The 17,973-nt window shown below is 40.0% G+C and overlaps 1 protein-coding gene across 4 annotated transcripts in view; it reads left to right on the forward strand.

The window, feature by feature from the left end:
- Positions 1 to 4,647: 4,647 nt before the first annotated feature.
- Positions 4,648 to 17,973, forward strand: part of Actr3b (actin related protein 3B) — a 72,342-nt gene continuing 59,016 nt past the window's right edge. Inside the window, exon 1 of one of the 4 annotated variants that reach the window (XM_046429882.2) lies at positions 4,648 to 4,794. Coding sequence is in view for 1 of the 4 variants with exons in the window: in XM_046429879.2 (XP_046285835.1) it covers positions 4,751 to 4,794 (44 nt within the window). In the remaining 3 variants the exon portion in view is untranslated. The remainder of the gene's footprint in view (positions 4,795 to 17,973) is intronic. The other 3 variants (XM_046429879.2, XM_046429881.2, XM_046429880.2) reach the window with 3 other exon arrangements.

A 17,973-nucleotide genomic window follows, 5' to 3' on the forward strand; every position in this document is an offset into this window, starting at 1 on the left:
GTTCTGGACTGGGGAGCTTGCATCACAATATGGAGGTTGTGAGGAACAGTGTGTGGTCTGGAGTGTCCAGATGTGTCCAAGGGCTCAACGTGAGAGGAGATCAGAAAGGTAGCATAAGAGCAGATCATAGAGGGCCACAAGTGCTATATTATGGGTTTGGACCAAGTCCCACAATAGGAGGGAGTCCCTGGGGGTTTTGGAGAAAGAAGGCTGACATGATTTGTGGACTTCCTGTATTTTGTAAAGACGCCTTTCATAGCAGCCTAATCTACCCCAGAGAAGTCCTGCAGTGGCAAAAGTCTGGAGACAGGGTGGCTGCTGGGAGGCAACTGAGTAGTTAAGAGCCATGGTAGGAATAAAAAGTAGGAGTGGAGACTCAGGGGAAGTGGTGGGATTGAAGGAGCAGGACTTGGCGGCCGAGTGGCCTAGGAGGAGAGCCAGTGGAGAAGGGGGTGTGGAGGACCAGGGTTCCAGTTTGACTAATCGCCACAGACGGAGACAGAAACAAAGCAGAGTTGATGTGAATGTGTTCAGCTCCCTGAGTAATTTCCTTGGGTCTCCTGGGTTTTGGTCTGCTATCAACTCTCTGCCACACTCAATTCCCTCCAACCAATCAACTCTGGCTTGGACCATTTTCTCCTGCTGTTGCCAAGACGTCAGGGAAGTCCTTTGAGTGCAGTGACAGGCCCTTCCTCTTAAAGGAGAATGCCAGTGACTTTCAAAGGAACGGGTTCTAATTTGGGGGGAATTCTTCCTCTGTTTGCATCCTCATGGCAACAGGGAACACACAGATCGCTCCTGCCGACAGCTCTGAGAGTTAAGATTCACAGAGCTGCTGGGTGGGCAGTTTTTGAAGAGAGCTTTTAGTTTTTGTGTTCTTTTTCTGGCCCAGGACAACTAGTTAAATGCAGGAAATCAAGATCACATTGTTCAAGTACTCATGGACTAAATTCCATTGGATAGAAAAATCTCTAAGCCCCGATTGTTTTGTTCTTCCTCGTCTTCATATGCATAAATACACATCACCACCAGCATTTGTTAAAAGTTCATTTGTGAGTGTTGTGGGATGATGCAGCCCTCAAAGTGGGGGATGCACAGTGGCATCTTCTACCATGGAATTCATGCATGAATTTCATACATGAGCTGTTCTGACTTCCATGATTCTGCCTGCTGGGCGGGGCTGGAGAGAGAGGCTGTTCTTAGGTAGAAGCACAGTAAGGAAGGTCTCTTTTTGCTAAGGAAAGTCAACTAAAACATGTCTCTCATTACATGTTAGATGCAGGATATCAGTCAGGGAAGCAGGTTGAGTACTCAATGGGAAAAGAATCCTAGGTTAATGTGTATGTAGTAGCTAGAATTTTCCCTGAACTGGACAAAGCCAACTTCTCAGGAGTGTTTTCATCCAAGTGCTTCCTGCAGATGAGGAAGTTTTTTTTTTTCTCTGTGCTTTTCCCTTGGCACTGTGAAAAGAGATGCAATTGGTTTCTGATCTAGAGGACTTCAACACTAAGAAGAAGAACAGCACGGGACAAAATGCCAAGAGCTCTTTTGGTTTGCTCAGGCAGCCATGACAGAATACTGCGCGCTGTGTGGCTAAAACAACAAACGTTTGTTTCCTCACAGTTCTGGAGGCTGGAAGTCTGAGATCAGGGTGCCAGCACCATGGGGTTTTGGTGAAGCCTCTCTTCTTGGCTTGCAGAATTCTCATTGTGTTCTCACACAGTGTGTCTTTATGCTGTGTCCTTAGAAAATGGCTATCCTCCTTCCTGCTGATTGAATAAAATTCCAGTCAGGTATTGGCAGTCATACACTTCAGAGCACACAGGCCCTTTTGGTCTTATGGGATTGTCTTCAATAGTCCAAATCAATACACTACTGCTGACTGCTTTTGGCATGACTGGTGTTATGGGTTAAACTGTGTCCCTTTAAAAAAAATATTGAAGTCCTAACCTTTGGTATCTGTAAATGTGACCCTATTTGGAAACAGGATGTTAGCAGATGTAATTAAATTAGGATGAGGTCATACGAGTGACCCTAATCCAATGTGACTGGTGTCCTTATAAGAAGAGAACACCATGTGAAAATGCTGTGAGACCTCCAGGGAGAAGGCTGGGTGACAATGCAGATTGAGGCTGAAGTGCTGTGTGTAGAAGCCAAGGAACACGAGGACTGCCAACGCTACCAGAAGGCAGGAAAAAGGCACAGAACAGACTCTGATGTGTCATCTTCAGAAAGAGCGCGGCTCTGCTGGTGCTTTGATCTTGGACGTCTGGCCTTCAGAACCATGAGAGCGTAGTGTTAAGCTGGCCAGCTTCGTGTCCTTGTTACGGCCACCTGAGGAAATGAGCTGGCTAACAAACAGGAGGGGAGCAGCTGGAGGCTCTGCGAGTAAGCCTTCTCCCTTTTCCTCTCAGAAAGGGACTCAGGAGGCGCTGCCCTTTTTGTCCCTTACAGCTTTGGGGCTGGGAGCAGTAATAGCCATCTCAAAAGTGCAAGAAGCAAAGCCTGAGGACAAAGGCCAATGTGCAGAGCCTAATGGAACTGAGTATTTGGGCTCACAATGACATCACCGAGTTGATGACATCACTGAGTTGTTGAATTGTCTGGAGTTATTGGACTTATTATACAAGAAAGTTTGGTTATTACTCATTCTACTTTGTTGAGGGCCACAGCCTAATCGGGATGACACATGGCATTTTTGCCAGAAGTAGTGATTGAGAGGTGACGCCAGCAAGCCATTAAGATGATGACTTTTGAGTTCTCTAGGAGTTCCCGTTGAGTTCCGGTTGAGCTCTCGCAGGGATTCCTGAAGAGTTCGCATTGGTTGGGGAAGTGCCGGAGGAGGGATTTCCAGTTGGTAGTTCCTGGAGGAGCCGCGTGGCGTTGGGGAGAGTTCCTGGGGAGCGTGTGTGGAGTGTGCTGGTGGAGTTCAGAAATAAAGTTTGTTCCTCTTAGTGGCTTATGATTTGTGCTCAGCCAGACTGCAGCACTACTTTTAGTTGGTTTTTCTGTTTCCTGCCTACAAAAACATCTTTGATAGCTCAAGGGCCAGTGGTCTCTAGTGGTATCAGTGAAATCAGGAAATCTGTTATCTGTACCAGCTGTTGATGGTGACCACCATTCCCAGTAAGTCCTATACAGAAGTGACAGTCCTTCATTACTAGCTGGTCCCAAACTTCTACAGAGGCTTCTTCCCTGATGTGGTGAAGCCTTGAGGTCCTCCTGGCCTTGGCATATGTTTCCCATCCCAGGATTACTTTCCATCCTAGCTGCTATCTACCTACCCTCTAGGTTTTGGCTTAGACTCTATGGCTTTGAAAAACTCCTACTGACCCTTAAACCAGAGTTAGTTACCCTCTAATGGGTTTCTGGGCTCCCTAGACTTGTGCCATGTTAGCATTTACCAAATTGTATTACTATGTCTGTTTTCTGGGGCTATCTCTCACTAGACTTGTGGAAGGGGATACTGTGAACATCCTGCTTATTATTACATGACCAGTCTAATATGAAAACTGACTCACACATAGTAGGCCTTTGATACATTTGATAAATATGCATTAAGTAAATAAAAGAAAAAACATGACAATGACAACATTTTGTAATCTGGAATTTTTCTATGATGTCTTGGCTAGTGCCATGACAGAATTGGAGCTGGAAGGACAGTGGCAAATGCAGTATAGACAAGACAGTCATCGCTGGCCTTGAGGTTCTATACTGGGATCTTCCACACTCCTAACCTTTAAGTTTTCTCCCGTTTTCTACTTCTTTCTTCAGTTCTCTTAACATTATCTAGGTCAAGGCCTTATTTAACTCTTGCAGGTAAAAAGAAAAAAAATGTGTTACCTAGAAATTAAGCAATTCTGGTTTTTGTAAGAACTTTGGATGACCATATCACCTTTGATACTCGAAAATATTTTCTGGCTATGGTCTAGGTGTGGTGTTGACTCAGTCTAAGGTGGTTCATTCCTTAAGCTTAGCTGTGCATTTGTTTTGCAGATTTTTCTTCTTAGAATAAGTAATGCAGTTCTCTACTAAGATACGGTAATTTTAACAGCAGTTTTTTCCCCCTCTATATAAAGTTATTCATCCATTCGTTCAACATTTGGATGTTTCCCTTGAGAGCACCAAATGCTGTTAAGTTGGCATTGGGTCATAATAGAAATTTGACAGACTCGAACCCTATTCCTTGGAGCCTATTGTCCAGTAAGGGAGACAGACTATAAATGAACGAACGAACGAACGAACGAATGAATGAGTAAATAAATAAATAAAGCTTTTTTTTTTGCTTCAAGTCTTAGGAATGATGCCAACAGATTGTTGAGATAGAGATTAAAGTTCGAGGAGGGAACCTTGGTAGGGTGATCAGGGACAACGTCCCTGAAGGTGATATTTGAGCTGAGACGTAAAGGAAGAGAGGATGAGAAAGGAGCCAGGCCTCGGAAACTGGGTCACAGGCACCATGAGTCAGTTAAAAATAAACCCCAATCTCTTCCACAGCCAGGTTGGGCGCGTGGGCTAATAAGCCTCACTGCCAGCACTAAAGATGGCGGGCGAGGGGGTGGGGCGCCCACGCGTCCTGATTGGCTGGCCCGGAATGACGTCACGTGGTGGCGGCGGCGCATCCGGGCTCCTGGCGGCGGCGCTGCGGGGGCTCGCGGGAGAAGCGGCGTGCGGGGCGAGCGGGAGGCCGGGCGGACAGCGGCCGGTCGCTCTCAGCGGCTGGCGGGCCCGAGCGCCGCGCGTCCCGAGCATGGCGGGCTCCCTGCCTCCCTGCGTGGTGGACTGTGGCACCGGGTAAGAGCCGCTCGGCGCGCACCCCCGCTCCCGCCCCTGCCATCACCTGGACGCGCCCCCGCGCCCGCTGGGCTCAGGCCCCGGCCACCTGCACAGGTCGGGGCGCGGGCTCCGGTCCCGCTCGGCGCCTGCGGCTTGGCCCCTGCAGGGCCGCGAGGGGACAGGCTCCTGCCGGGACACGGCGCCCGGTCTAGGTGCGCCCCGTTCGCCTCCGCCCGCTGCGCCCGCCGCTGCCAGGTCTGCCGGCCGGGGTGCGGCGCGGGGCGCGGCGCGGGGCGCGGGGCGCTCAGGTCCTGCGAGCGCTGGTCCACCGGCCGACGTCGCCCTGCCGGTGACATCCTCGTCGCTGGTGCGCCCGTGTCCTCACGTGCGTGTCCCTTCTCCCGGCGGATGTTGATTCCTTAACACCGACTCGTGGAGACGTTTGCACGGATTTGCCAACTTGACCCCCTTTTCTTCTTTTTCTTTCTTTCCCTTTTTAACTGCCCACTCCGCTCTTTTCCTGAAACGGCACACCCAGGCCAAGCTCTTGCATTAGTTTGCCATAGACTTACCTTTTCTCTCAGAGATGATGTATTTAAAGACTCCATTTTGAAGAACAGCCTAAATTTGGGAAAGTCCTCCCTCCCTTTTTGATTGTGATCGCTTCTTGATGTTTAAATAGACTTTTGGAAAGATCCCGTACTCTCAGCGGCCCAAGATCAGCTGATTTTTAATGTGATTGCTGAATTTACCTCTCTGGGAGTTTGAGGATTATAAGCTTGCTTGCTTGAATTGTGGATGTAGGGCTTAATAAAGTAGCTTGGGAGTAAATTTAGCTTCTTGAAAGATATTTCAAGAAGGAATTTAAGTCCTTGTCTCATAAAATATTCCATGGCATGTTCGCCTCTCCCGTGATTCTTTTCTATAGAAAAATGTAGTTGGTTTGGTTTCCTTGACAACCTTGTGGGGGTGTTTTCGGATTGCTACAGCCCATCTCCTACCTGATGGTCCTTTCTGTTTGCTGCTGAAGGACCACTGTTGGTTACAGACTGGAAAAAACTGCCTCTTGTGCTAATTTTTCTTTTTAAAATAGACATTGTGTTAGAAGTTTAGTGGCTTTCTCTTTTTGAAGCTGCTGTTGCTGCTCAAAACACAAGCCCAGATCGAATTGATATTTCAATCCTCCTCCCCCAATTGTTGGCTCCCTTATTCATCCTCTCTCCCTGCAGTCCCATGCCCTAGGGCTTGTGTCACCGGGCAAGGCAACCCATAAAAGTGTTCTATTTACATGGGGGATTTTTGCTTTTGTTTTTTTGGTTTCGCCAAAACTATTGAAATGTAAAGCATTTGTTAGTAGTATTGAAGTAATACATTTTGTCATACCTTCAATATTAGTAATCTGGGGACCTTACTCATTCTTGGTATAAATATCTAAACTGTGCTTAGTTACGACCTTTTGAGGTAAGTGATTCGTGTAACTTGGCTCACTGGGAAATTTACCTTTAGTAGATCATTGGGGGCCAAACCTGTGCTCCAGGCTGTCACAGGCTTTCGAAGTAACAGCATGGAATCTTCCCAGAAGGGTTCAGGTGGACATACTTTGCCATGGAAGCTGCTGTGTTATGTTGAATTCCCAGTGACCAGTGTAAGGACAGAAGGAGCAGTCAGGAAGAGCCTAAACTTACCCGCTTTAGCACATTAGTAGTTCTTAACATTTCCCAGAAAGCTAAAATGGTTTTTGGATTGAATTTTACCTCAGAATAGAGGAAAAATTGGTAAAACACAGATGAAAATAATGAGGGCTAAGGAAAAGAGTGGACTTGAAAAGTTGCTGTGAAGTTCACAGTAGTGGCCCTCACATTTGGCTTTAATTTTCCAATCTGATGTCATCCTAAGAGAATCATTGTTTTGTAATCCCTGTTGTCAGGAAAAAAGAGAAATACCTGTTTCCCAAGTGAGAATGCCTATTATTTTTTTTTACTACATTCTAACAGAAAAATTTTCACTGAGGAAAAATAGTGGGCACTAATGATTTAGTAGACAATTTACCAAGTAGCCAAACATCCCCCCTGCCCTGAACCCCATCCACCCTCAGATCATGCATGCTAGGCAAGTGCTTTACCACCAAGCTGTAGCTCCAACTCCAGTGTTTAGCAAATGAATTTCAGCCTGGTAGCCTCAGAAACTGACGAATCCTGGGGCCAACAAAGAGACCAAGGTAATATGGACAGGGGGATCTGCTAGAATCACTGCATCCTGTTATTCCAGTTTCACCAGCTATTAAATATTTATTTTCTCATTCTCTCTGGATAGCCATACATAATATTATGACTTTTCAGAACTGAGAGAATGTTGTAGACATCATACCCTTACACCAAAATACTTCAGTGTTTACTTTCTAAGAACAAGGACCTTCTCTTTTGTAATCACAGACCAATTATTGTAATCAGAAAATCAATCATTTATTCAGTAGTAGTATTCTATATACGGTCTGGATTCATGTGAACAGCCCCATTTATGTCTTTTATAAAGTCTTTCCCTGTCTTCCATCAGCATTTGTGGTCATCATATATTTTAGGTTCCATATAATCGAGAACAATTCCTTAGCCTTTTTTTGTCCTTCAGGATGTTGATGTTTTGGATCACCTGTTATGTATAATGCCCCTCAGTTTAGAATGGCTAGGTGTTTGACTATGGTAGGTCTAGTTATGTGTTTTTGTCAAGAATAACACAGGAGTGATGTGATCCTTAGTGTATCCCATCGAAAGGCTTAAGATAGCAGTTTGCCTCCTTTTCTACCTTTCCTTTAAAAACATCTTTTTTTTTTTTAGTTGTCAGTGGATCTTTATGTATTTATTTATGTATGTGTACGTGGTGCTGAGGATCAAACCTAGTGTCTCACATATGCTAGGCAAGTGCTCTATCACTGAGCTACAATCCCAGCCCATCGTTTTCTAGCTTTCTCGTGGGGGAATTCTAAGTCTGATTAGGCTTTGTTTCTGGTAGAAACAATTTTGGTATGTTTTATTTGTCTTAAAAAACATTGATTTTTGGGCTGGGGGGGTTGTGGCTCTGTGGTAAGAGTGCTTGCCTAGCCCATGTGAGGCACTGGGTTTGATCCTCAGCACTACCAAAAAAAAAAAAAAAAAAAAAAACCTAAATAAATGAAATGATGGTATTGTGTCCATTTACAACTAAAATACAAATAAATAAATAAAAACAAAAAATTGATTTCATCCAGAATTTTCAAATGTATGTGTAGTAACTTCTTGAATTTTGAAAGTCTGTTTTTATGATTATTTCCCTCTGTCACTAAAGTTCTTATATTATGTTTTTATCCTTTTGTTCCTGATACTTTAGTTAGTGGCTTTTCTATGTTGTAGACGTTTTTCAGAGGACAAGCTTTGATTCGATTCATTCATTTTGCCTCTCTTCTATTTTTGACTCATGTGTTTGTGTTTTTATGATTATTAATTTGTTTTTGTTTTGTTTTTGAATGGGATGTTAAACGTATTTATGTTGAAAAGGTACTTGGTATTACAAAACTTGTAAGCTGTTTTTAGCTTGTATGTATACCTCTGATTTGTAAAATTTAAAATCATTTTCAAGAAATTTATTTATTTTTGTTTTGAATTTCCTCCTTGACTCAACATTTCTATGCTAATATGTTTTAAAACTGTCAGGTGAGACAGCCTTTTTGTTTTTGCTTTTAATTTCTACTTTTATTACTTTATGGCTAGAAGGGTTCTACGTTACTTTTGTTCTTTGGACTTCATTTTTCGCCATCCAAGATTGGTTTGTGAATGTTGTGTGTTCTTAAAAGGAGGTATCATCTGTGTTAACAGTTTGTTCAGAGTTCAACATATATCTGTATGTGCTACTTTATTAATGATGTTATTTAGAGCTTCCAGGTTTTATTATTTATTTATTTATTGTTTGTATTTTGTTTGGTCCATTCAGACTGTCCTGGACTGGGGCTAGTTTGTTAAAGTCTTTTGTTACTAGTGTGTTTTTCCTTTTTCCTTGAATCTTTTATAGTTCTGCTTTATGGAAGTTGTTGCTGCCTTACTGAATGCCTAAGGAGAAATAACTTGTGTTTTCACTTGACTTTTTGCATTATAAAGTAGCCTTTTAGTGCTTTGGGTGTCAAGATGTGTGATTCCTGTTTGCTTCTTGTGTTTGCCTGGTGTATATATTTGCCTGTTCTTTTGTTGTTATCCTTTCTCTGTCTGTTACACCCAACATTTTGTTAGATTTTGCTTTGTTAGCCAACATGGAAAAAGTTGTCCTTATTGGGAAACTTAAACTTTTTTTTTAAAATAATAAAAACAACTAACATTTATTTTGTGCTTGATATATATATATATATATATATATATATATATATATATATAAAATGTGTATTCACATTTGTGTGTGTGTGTGTATATATATATATATATGTGTGTGTGTGTGTGTGTATATATATATATATATATATATATATATATATATATATAAATTTTGTGGGACTGCCATAACAAGTTACCTACTCCAGGTGGGTAACTTAAACTAAACTTTTTAATAATTATTAACAGATGAGTTAAACACATAGTACTTATTGACATGATCACTATATTTGGCTTTAGTTTTGCTTTATTGGTTTATATTTATACATGTATATTTAAATATAATTTTTTGCCATATAGTCATTTTTATATGATTAATTTTTTGGGAGGGACTTTGGTACAGTTTTTTTTTTTTTTTTAAATCTAATGGTTACATTTGCATATACTTTTTTTTTTTTTTTTAAACTGGGGATTGAATCTAGGGCTTTTCACTTTAGATAAGTCCTTTACCATGAAGTTCTATCCTCAGACTGTTCTACTCTTTATTTTTAGATAGGGTCTCACTAAGTTTCCCGGTTTGGCCTTGAATCTGTGAAACTCTTCTCTCAGCCTCCCAAGTAGCTGAGGTTACAGGAGGCACCATTACACCTAGCACACATACCTTTTACTAGTGGCTTTTTCTACTGACTCTCACCTATGAGCGTTGATGAAATGAGCTAGTAATAAACCCCCTTTTCCCTTTCCCCTTTCTAGCATCTGGTTTGGAGGAAAAAAATCCTCTTATTTCTAATTAATAGTTTTAAAGTGATCTCTGAGCTTTTTAAACTTTTTTTGGTGCTGTTTTTGAATTGTATTGACTATATGTTGTCAGAGAATGGAGCCATTTATTACTACACTTTTCCCCATATAACCTTACAAGTTTCATTTATGAAAAGTTCTCTAAGTCCTTAGTAGCACTGATTGTACCATGTAGCATATATCCTTTTTATACTAAAAGGCTTTTGAGAATTTTGTTGGACATATGGTGGTCTAAATATATATTCGCATAACACTTCTTCCTGGAACTTCCTAAAATGAACAAGTCAAATCGGAAATAGAGAAGAAAACAGCTAAAATTTATAAAATCTGGACCCACTTAACAGGAGTATACTGAGATGTGACATTTCTGCCCATCTCTGGCTGGTTGCAGGTGTCTTAGCATAAATGACAAGTCTCTGAAGGCACCATTCAAGCTGGGAGGTGAGGAATGAATAGGCCATTGCCAAAGAAGGCACATTCTCACAGTGGTTCATTTCCATGCCACCAAATAGCGGGGTCTGCGGGGCTAAAAGAGCCATGGATCATGCCTTAATGCTGTTTTTATGTTTTTTGACTTGACCTGAAGGGAAAAGCCTCTGAGGATGGTCATCTTATATCTGAGTGGGGATTGCTGATTGAGCCATTTCCCCTTAAGCCCTTTCACCCCACAATGAGCTTTGTAGTTTTATGTGTCCCCAGAACAAAGGATATAATAGAATTACTGTGAAAGTATAATATATCTAAGTTCAGGCTCTGACAGCCTACTATTCCAGTGAATTCTTAACTTTTTCCTTCCTCTTAACACCTAAAGATTTGTACAGAGAATGCTAGTCATTGTATTTAGTATCTCTGTAAGTGGGAAAAGAGTTATTTGATTGTTGAGCAAGTAGCAAGTCTAGAGAGCCGAAAATACCCTTCGTGGGACCTATGCATAAAAAATAAGGAGAGAACGATGACAAAGGAAAGTAAATGAGAAGTAGATTTTGGAAAAGGAATGCGTCAGGAATCAGTAACATTTTAAACAAAGACATTTTGCTCTCAAAAACTTTTCGACAACATGGGTTTAACAATGTTAAAGAGCAAAAGAGTAATTTAAAAAATTGGAGATAAAAGGAGGATGTGAAAGTGAGCTGACATCTGTAAGGAAAGAAATAAAAATCATTTCAGAAATGAGAACCGTGTGGGAAGCTAAAGGAAGTAGTACCATGGCTGCTGACATCTCAGCTGCAGGGAGGATAAGCTTTGGGAAGTTATGGACACAGGCATTTCTGATTGTATCAGTGTGCTTTGGTCCCTGTCTTTGGATTTTTTGTCCTAAGAGTTTTCTCTTTACACACTTCAGAGAATCAACTTGCAGAGAATGCTGGAACCAGGAGAAGCAGGTGCCCACAGTATGGGGCCTGGCGGGGAACTTAATTTCATTCCCACAAGTACTGTATAGCTCGCCAGTCTGGAGCCTTTAAGGGTCTGCGCTGGTTCTTAGCTTTTGCTCCCAGTGGCTTTCTTAATGTCAGAATTCCAGGGCCAAAATCTTTCTGTTGTCTCTTCTTTTCTTTGTGGTTTAATATAGCTTTTAAAAAATATGGCTTTAGTTTTAGTGAGGCTTTGGGAAAGAGTGAAGTTAGACTATTTATTCTACCATTTAAACAGTTAAAGCACTGTCTTACACACCATTTTAACTTGGAAGTCAGAGCTCATTTTATAATAACCAGAAACCCCAAAGCGAGCTGCATGTGGGGCTGTATCCCTGTAATCCCAGTAGCTCAGGAGGATGAAGCAGGAGTATTATGAGTTCAAAGCCAGCCTCAGCAATTTAGTGAAGCCCTAAGCAACTCAGGGAGGCTCTGCCTCTAAATAAATATAAAAAAGGGCTGGGTTGTGACCCAGTGGTTAAGTGCCCCTGGGTTCAATCCCTGAGGGAAAAAACCAAAACAAATCATCATCATCATCATCAGCATCATCATCATCATCATCATCATCATCTGAAAGGAGAAATAGACAAGTTTATTAGGTAATGTAAAATTTAAGGGTAGATCAAATAGATCAAAGATTGAATTTAGGTAAAATTATGAATAAATGTCAGCTTGTATGTTGAACTCTTCTCTAAACAGAGGTTACAGTTTGCTATAGAACAACTCAAAGATAATTTATAAATTGTGTATTAATTTACAGTGCTGTGAAGGATTGTGTATTATTTAAAAACTATCACTAAGATCTGGAAAAAATTTTATGTGAAGATCTTAGGAGACAGTAGTGCTGTTGTGGTTGAAGTTTAGGGTTTGAGATAGAACCTCACAAGGATCTCAATCAAATGAACTTCCCTGCAGGATATAGTCTGAGAACAATATATAAAGATGTAAAAGACATGAAACTATTTTAAGATACAAATTTCCACTTTGGAACATAAATTAATTGAGAGTACATTGTCACCTTCTGCTAAGACACATGGTTGTAGGAGGAATTTCAATTATATATAAAGATATTGAGTTGACAGTAGATTCAGTTCTCCTGACTTTGCAGAATTGAGAAATGTACATGTTTCTGTTGTTGGAAGATAGTGACATTTAATAGGAAAAGTGAAAGAGTCTTTGTACTAAGAGTGTTTAAAATGTTCAGGGCAAATAAGGATATATTTACAGAAAGAAATGTTAGATAAAAAAGAAAAGAAGGTGGAAGGCAGAAACGTGGGTAGTCACGAGATTGGGAGTGAGACTTCTTTATAGTACCTTTCATGTTGCTCTGAATTTTAAACTGCTAGAACATAGTTGTTTAAAAGGCAGAGGTGTAACTATTGGTATTGCTTTATGCAGCTGTTGATTCTATTGCTTCCTCTTCTTTTTGCTGACTTCTGTATGAGAGAAGATCTCAGGTCAGGGTGCACATGGAAAGTGGTATTGCATTCCAGAATGCAGCCAGCAGTCCAAAATAGGTTCTGTGGTTTTGAGAATGGTGCCTGCCTCTACAGTGCTGACTGTCTTTGGAAGGTAGTATTAAAATACAAAACCAAGAGCTTTTTTTTCTTTTGGTATCTACCAGGGATTGAACCTAGGGGTGCTTAACTACTGAGTCACATCCCCAGCCCTTTTATTTTTATTTTTTATAAAGTTGGTATTTTTTTTTGGACCTTTATTTTGTTTATTTATATGCAGTGCTGATAATTGAACCCAGTATCTTACACATGCTAGGCAAGTGTTCTACCACTGAGCTACAACCCAAGCCGCTTCCCAGCCCTTTTTTAAAAAAAATATTTAGAGGCAAGGTCTTACTGAGTTGCTTAGTGCCTCGCTACGGTTGCAGAGGCTGGCTTTGAACTTAACATCTTTCCTCAGACTCCTGACATGTGCCTGGCCAAAACCAGGAGCTTTTAATTAAAAATTGTTTTGAATGCTTATACACATGTTTAGGAAAATTTGGTTAGTGTAGTTCTTCCTATTTGGGATAAAAAGATATACATAAAACCAGAAGGGAAATCATATGAAATTTTAGTATGTAGAGGGACTTTCAAAGTAGAAATGATGAATAAATTATTTAGGAAAATGTTTGGTAGATTTGACCACCTAGACTGTTGTATTTCAGAAAATGTATGGTCACACACTGCATAATGGCATTTCAGTGGACTGCATGTAGGATGTTGGTTCTGTAAGATTGTATCAGTGAGGTGATAGCTATCTTAGTTTGTGTAAGTGTGCTCTGTGCTGTTCACAGAGTGATGGAATCAACCATAATGCTTTAGAGTCTTATTAAGATCTTGTTGACAGCATGTGACTGAAACTCAAGATAACACACTGAGAAAAAGTATAGAGTAGCTTTGTACATATGAGTAAGCATTAATATCCTCAATGTATAAAGAGGTAAAATTGGTAAGAAAACACTAAGACTCTAGTGGACATTATCTGAAGATAGTTCATGGAAGAAATGGAGATTAGTAATAGTGTACATAATATATATTCAGTAGTAGTAAATAAATAAAATTATTTAACTATGAGGTCCTATTTTTGTTTACTGAATTAGGAAATATTTTCAAAAAATGGTAAAATTCAACATTGCAGTAAAGATTGTTCTACACATTTTGCTGATGAAGAAACAGACATGGAGGGATTAATTTACTTGCCTGAAATGACATGGCTAGTGCTAGGATTTGAACCCCAAATTGTGGTCCCATTAAATTGCCTCATATCACAAATATATATTGCTTGCATCTGCTTGCAACTGTATTATACATCTATTTATGGCAGCAGCTCTCAGTCTTCCTTTTAAATATTTGTGTAGTATTTTATTGAATGGATGACATAATTTATTACATCCTCTATTTTGAATGTTTCCAGTTTTTTGTTTTGCTATTTTAGTGTGTCAGTGAACTTTTTTTTTTTTTTTTTTTTTTTTTGTGTGTGTGTGTGTGCATATCTTTGTATGCACTGCTACCCATGAACAACTCACTACACTTCAGGAGTACCCCTGAGTTTGAATGGGTTTATTAAATTTATAGGTGGGTTTAATGATCTTTTAAGGATATTGATTCTTTCTGTTTAAGGTGAGGGCATATCTCAGATTTTTTTCTTCTTAATATTTGGAGAGCTATCTACAGCATACAGTTTATTCTTTTTTGTGATTCGTTGGTCTTTCTTTCCTTTCTTTTCATTCTTTCCTTTCTTCCTTTCTTTTTTGTACTGGGAACTGAATCCAGGAGCCTGGTACATGCTAGGCAAGTGCTCTACCACTGAGCTACATCCCCAGCCCTTTTTGAAACATTTTTATTTCAAGATAGGGTTTCACTAAGTTGCCTAGGTTGACCTCCAACTTGTAATCCTTCTGCTTTAGCTTTCCAAGTAGCTGGGATTACAGGTGTGCACCACTATGCCTGGCTCTTGTAGTTTATTTATTTATTTTTTTACATATTATTTTTTAGTTGTAGGTGAACACAATACCTTTATTTTATTTTTATGTGGTGCTGAGTGTCAAACCTAGTTTCAGGCATGCTAGGTGAGCACTCTTCCTCTGAGTCACAATCCCAGCCCTGTAGTTTATTCTTAAAGGTAATATTACATAGTTGATGCCATTCGGTATGGGATCTTTTTATCCAGTATATGTTCTTGTTGACTGTTGTCTTCATTTAGTAACTAGTCATCTTACTGAATTCTTTATATTTAATTTTTCACTTAATTTTCCTCACATAATCTAGGTATACAGTTATTTATGATTAATTTTTTAGATTTTTAAAAATTATTCTTTTTAAAAAAATATTTTAAAAAATATGGATACAATATCTTTATTTATTTTTATGTGGTGCTGAGGATCGAACCCAGTGCCTCACATGGAATCAACCATAATACTTTAGAGTCTTATTACAATCTCACAATATAGCTCTGCCACTCAAGCCCAAAATTTATTCTTTATAAATATACATGACAGTAGAGTATATTTTGACATACATACATGGAGTATAACTTCCCAAATGATTACATTTTTGTCTCTTATCCAATGTCTATTCCTTTTATGTAGTTTTTTAAATTGTTGCTGGTGATTTGTAATATCTAGTTCCTCCAAAACAATGTTAAATGAGAGAGTGATGATTAGTCTCCTGGCTTAATTTTCACTTTTGTAGAGATATAGTAGTATTTTATTATCATTTGGTTTGATTACCCCTCCATCATCTCATAAGGATTAAATGCTTCTGTTTTTCACTATTACTTGAGCCTAGTATTTTTTAAAACAAACTACATTTCATAAGTAATTCGAATTGAAAAGCATTTTTTTTAAAATTTTTTGAAAAGCACTTTTAAATAGACATAGAATACTGAAATGCACAGTGTTTCTAAATAATAAGACAAAATTGTCACATCTGGGTCCCTACTTTTGTACCTCTGATTAGTGTTATACTTCAACACATTGGTATGTTTTATTTGGTGAATGTGGTGAGTGGTGGGTGGTTTGTTGGAATGTGAATGTGAGGTTGGGGGCTTGCATTATAAAACAGTGTGAAGATGATTGCCAGTGGTGTAGTTGAGGTCAGGATTTCTCAGCTGGTTGACCTTCAGAACCATGGTGGAAGGGCAGAAGATATTAAAAATACTTGTGTGCAGACCCCTTTGGAGACTCCCATTTGTGAGTCTTTCACAGGACCTTGGAATTTGTATGTTAGGATTTTCACAGGTGTGGCTGATATTTTCTGAATGCCTACCAGATGATCTTAAACTTGCCTGCTATGTAAAGTGGGCCAGGCTCCCTCAATGTGAAGTCATATTTCTAATAGGTAAACATTTTGAGAATCACTTTGGAGACCTTTGGGCTCCCTTGCTTCCCAGTGTCTTCAGTGACTAATACAGTGCTGGCTATTTGGTTTACATTTTGGTAAATTGGTTGAAATGAGAAAAGTTTGTTTTTGTACATGGGGTCTTGACTTTCCAGATTTAAGAATTGTGTTTACTTGTTGACTCTTTTTTTGGGGAGGGTCCTGTGCATTGAGTAGTTGAACTGTCACACAACCATCCCTCCACCCTCCTCGCCCCCATATTGTGGATCAAACCCAGAACTTCACACATGCTAGGCAAGCCCTGGGCTATGTCCACAGCTCCCCTGTGTTTTAAATTTATTTTAAACAGGGTCTCACTAAGTTGCCTAGATTGGCCTCAAACTTGTGATCCTCCTGCCTCAGTCTCCTGAGTAGCAGGGATTAGAGGTGTGTGCTACCACATCTGGCTCTTAGGAGCATTTCTCTCTCTCTCTCTCTCTCTCTCTTTCTTTCTTATTGAACCCAGGGCCACTTAGCCACTGGCCACATCTCCAGTCCTTTTTAAATTTTTTATTTTGAGATAGGGTCTCACTAAGTTGCTTAGGGCCTAACTGAGTTACTGAGGCTGTCTTTGAGCTACTGGGATTATAGGTTTGTGCCACTGCGCCTGGCCATGATCATTTTTGATGGGGTATGATAGTCTAGTATCAGGTTGTCCTTCTAGGAAAGAATTTGAGGTGTGCAATGTTGCAGTTGATAGATTCTCACTGAAGGTTGGTGTGAGCCTGTGTTGAGAGTTTATTAAAATTTTAAACTTAAGTGTCTTTTTTGGAAAAATCTTGTTAAACACTCATTATATTGTGATTATTCAAAATATACAAAACCTCAGGTGTATTTGATGCTATTTAAAGAATAGTATAGGAAAATTGAAAGATTTTAAATTGCCATAAAGTGATCTAGATCCTCTGTACTTTTGCCATTGAATTTAATATGGCTTTAATTCTGCTAGGATGGTAAGGAAACATCTCACAATAAACTGTTAGTACATAGGAATACAACTATGTCTTCATGTTAGTTTGCCTTAGGCAGGAAAACCACTATTTGTTCAATGTTACTGATGCTTAAGGTACTCCTGAGACTATTAACAGAGGCCTCCTTTCAAGACCTCCTTTTAAGACCTTCCTGTTGTCTGACAGAACCCTGTGGCTTAGGGTCTTCATGTTCCAGCACCTGTTGCTGAGTGGCATTGTCAATATGTAGTTGAATTTTAGAACTGTGAGCCTAAAAGTGCTCCAATCCATTTCTGTAGTCTGAGCTCTTGTTGCTTGGGCCACAGTTCTAGTTCAGGTTTCAGAATGGTGGGAAAGAGATGAGACATAGCTGTTATCTGTTAATGAATATCTGTTATCTTCTAGTGACTCTAGAGATAACAGATATCCTTCAACAGCTGTGTTTCATGGTGTGTGCATTCCATCCCACTGCTCCACAAACCAGACTGGCCATGCTGTACTGCAGAAAGAATGGAAACTATGGCTTGGGATACAATTTTTTTTTTTTTTGGCTACTGGGGATTGAGTCAGGGGCACTTGACTACTGAGCCACATCGGCAGCCCTGTTTTGTATTTTATTTAGAGATAGGGTCTCACTGAGTTTCTTAATGCCTTACTTTTGCTGAGGCTAACTTTAAACTCTTGATCCTCCTGCCTCACCCTCCCAAACTGCTGGGATTATAGGCATGCGCCACCACACCTGGCTACTTTTCAAAATTTTAAATAAGAAAATATTTCACAGATACAGAAAAATAATAGAAAGATAAGTGAATCTTATATAATAACAATGTTG

The sequence above is a fragment of the Marmota monax genome, unplaced genomic scaffold, assembly GCF_021218885.2.
Source record: "Marmota monax isolate L192 unplaced genomic scaffold, Marmota_monax_Labrador192_F-V1.1 WCK01_AAM20220418_F8-fsc00193, whole genome shotgun sequence".
NCBI classification, from domain to species: domain Eukaryota; kingdom Metazoa; phylum Chordata; class Mammalia; order Rodentia; family Sciuridae; genus Marmota; species Marmota monax.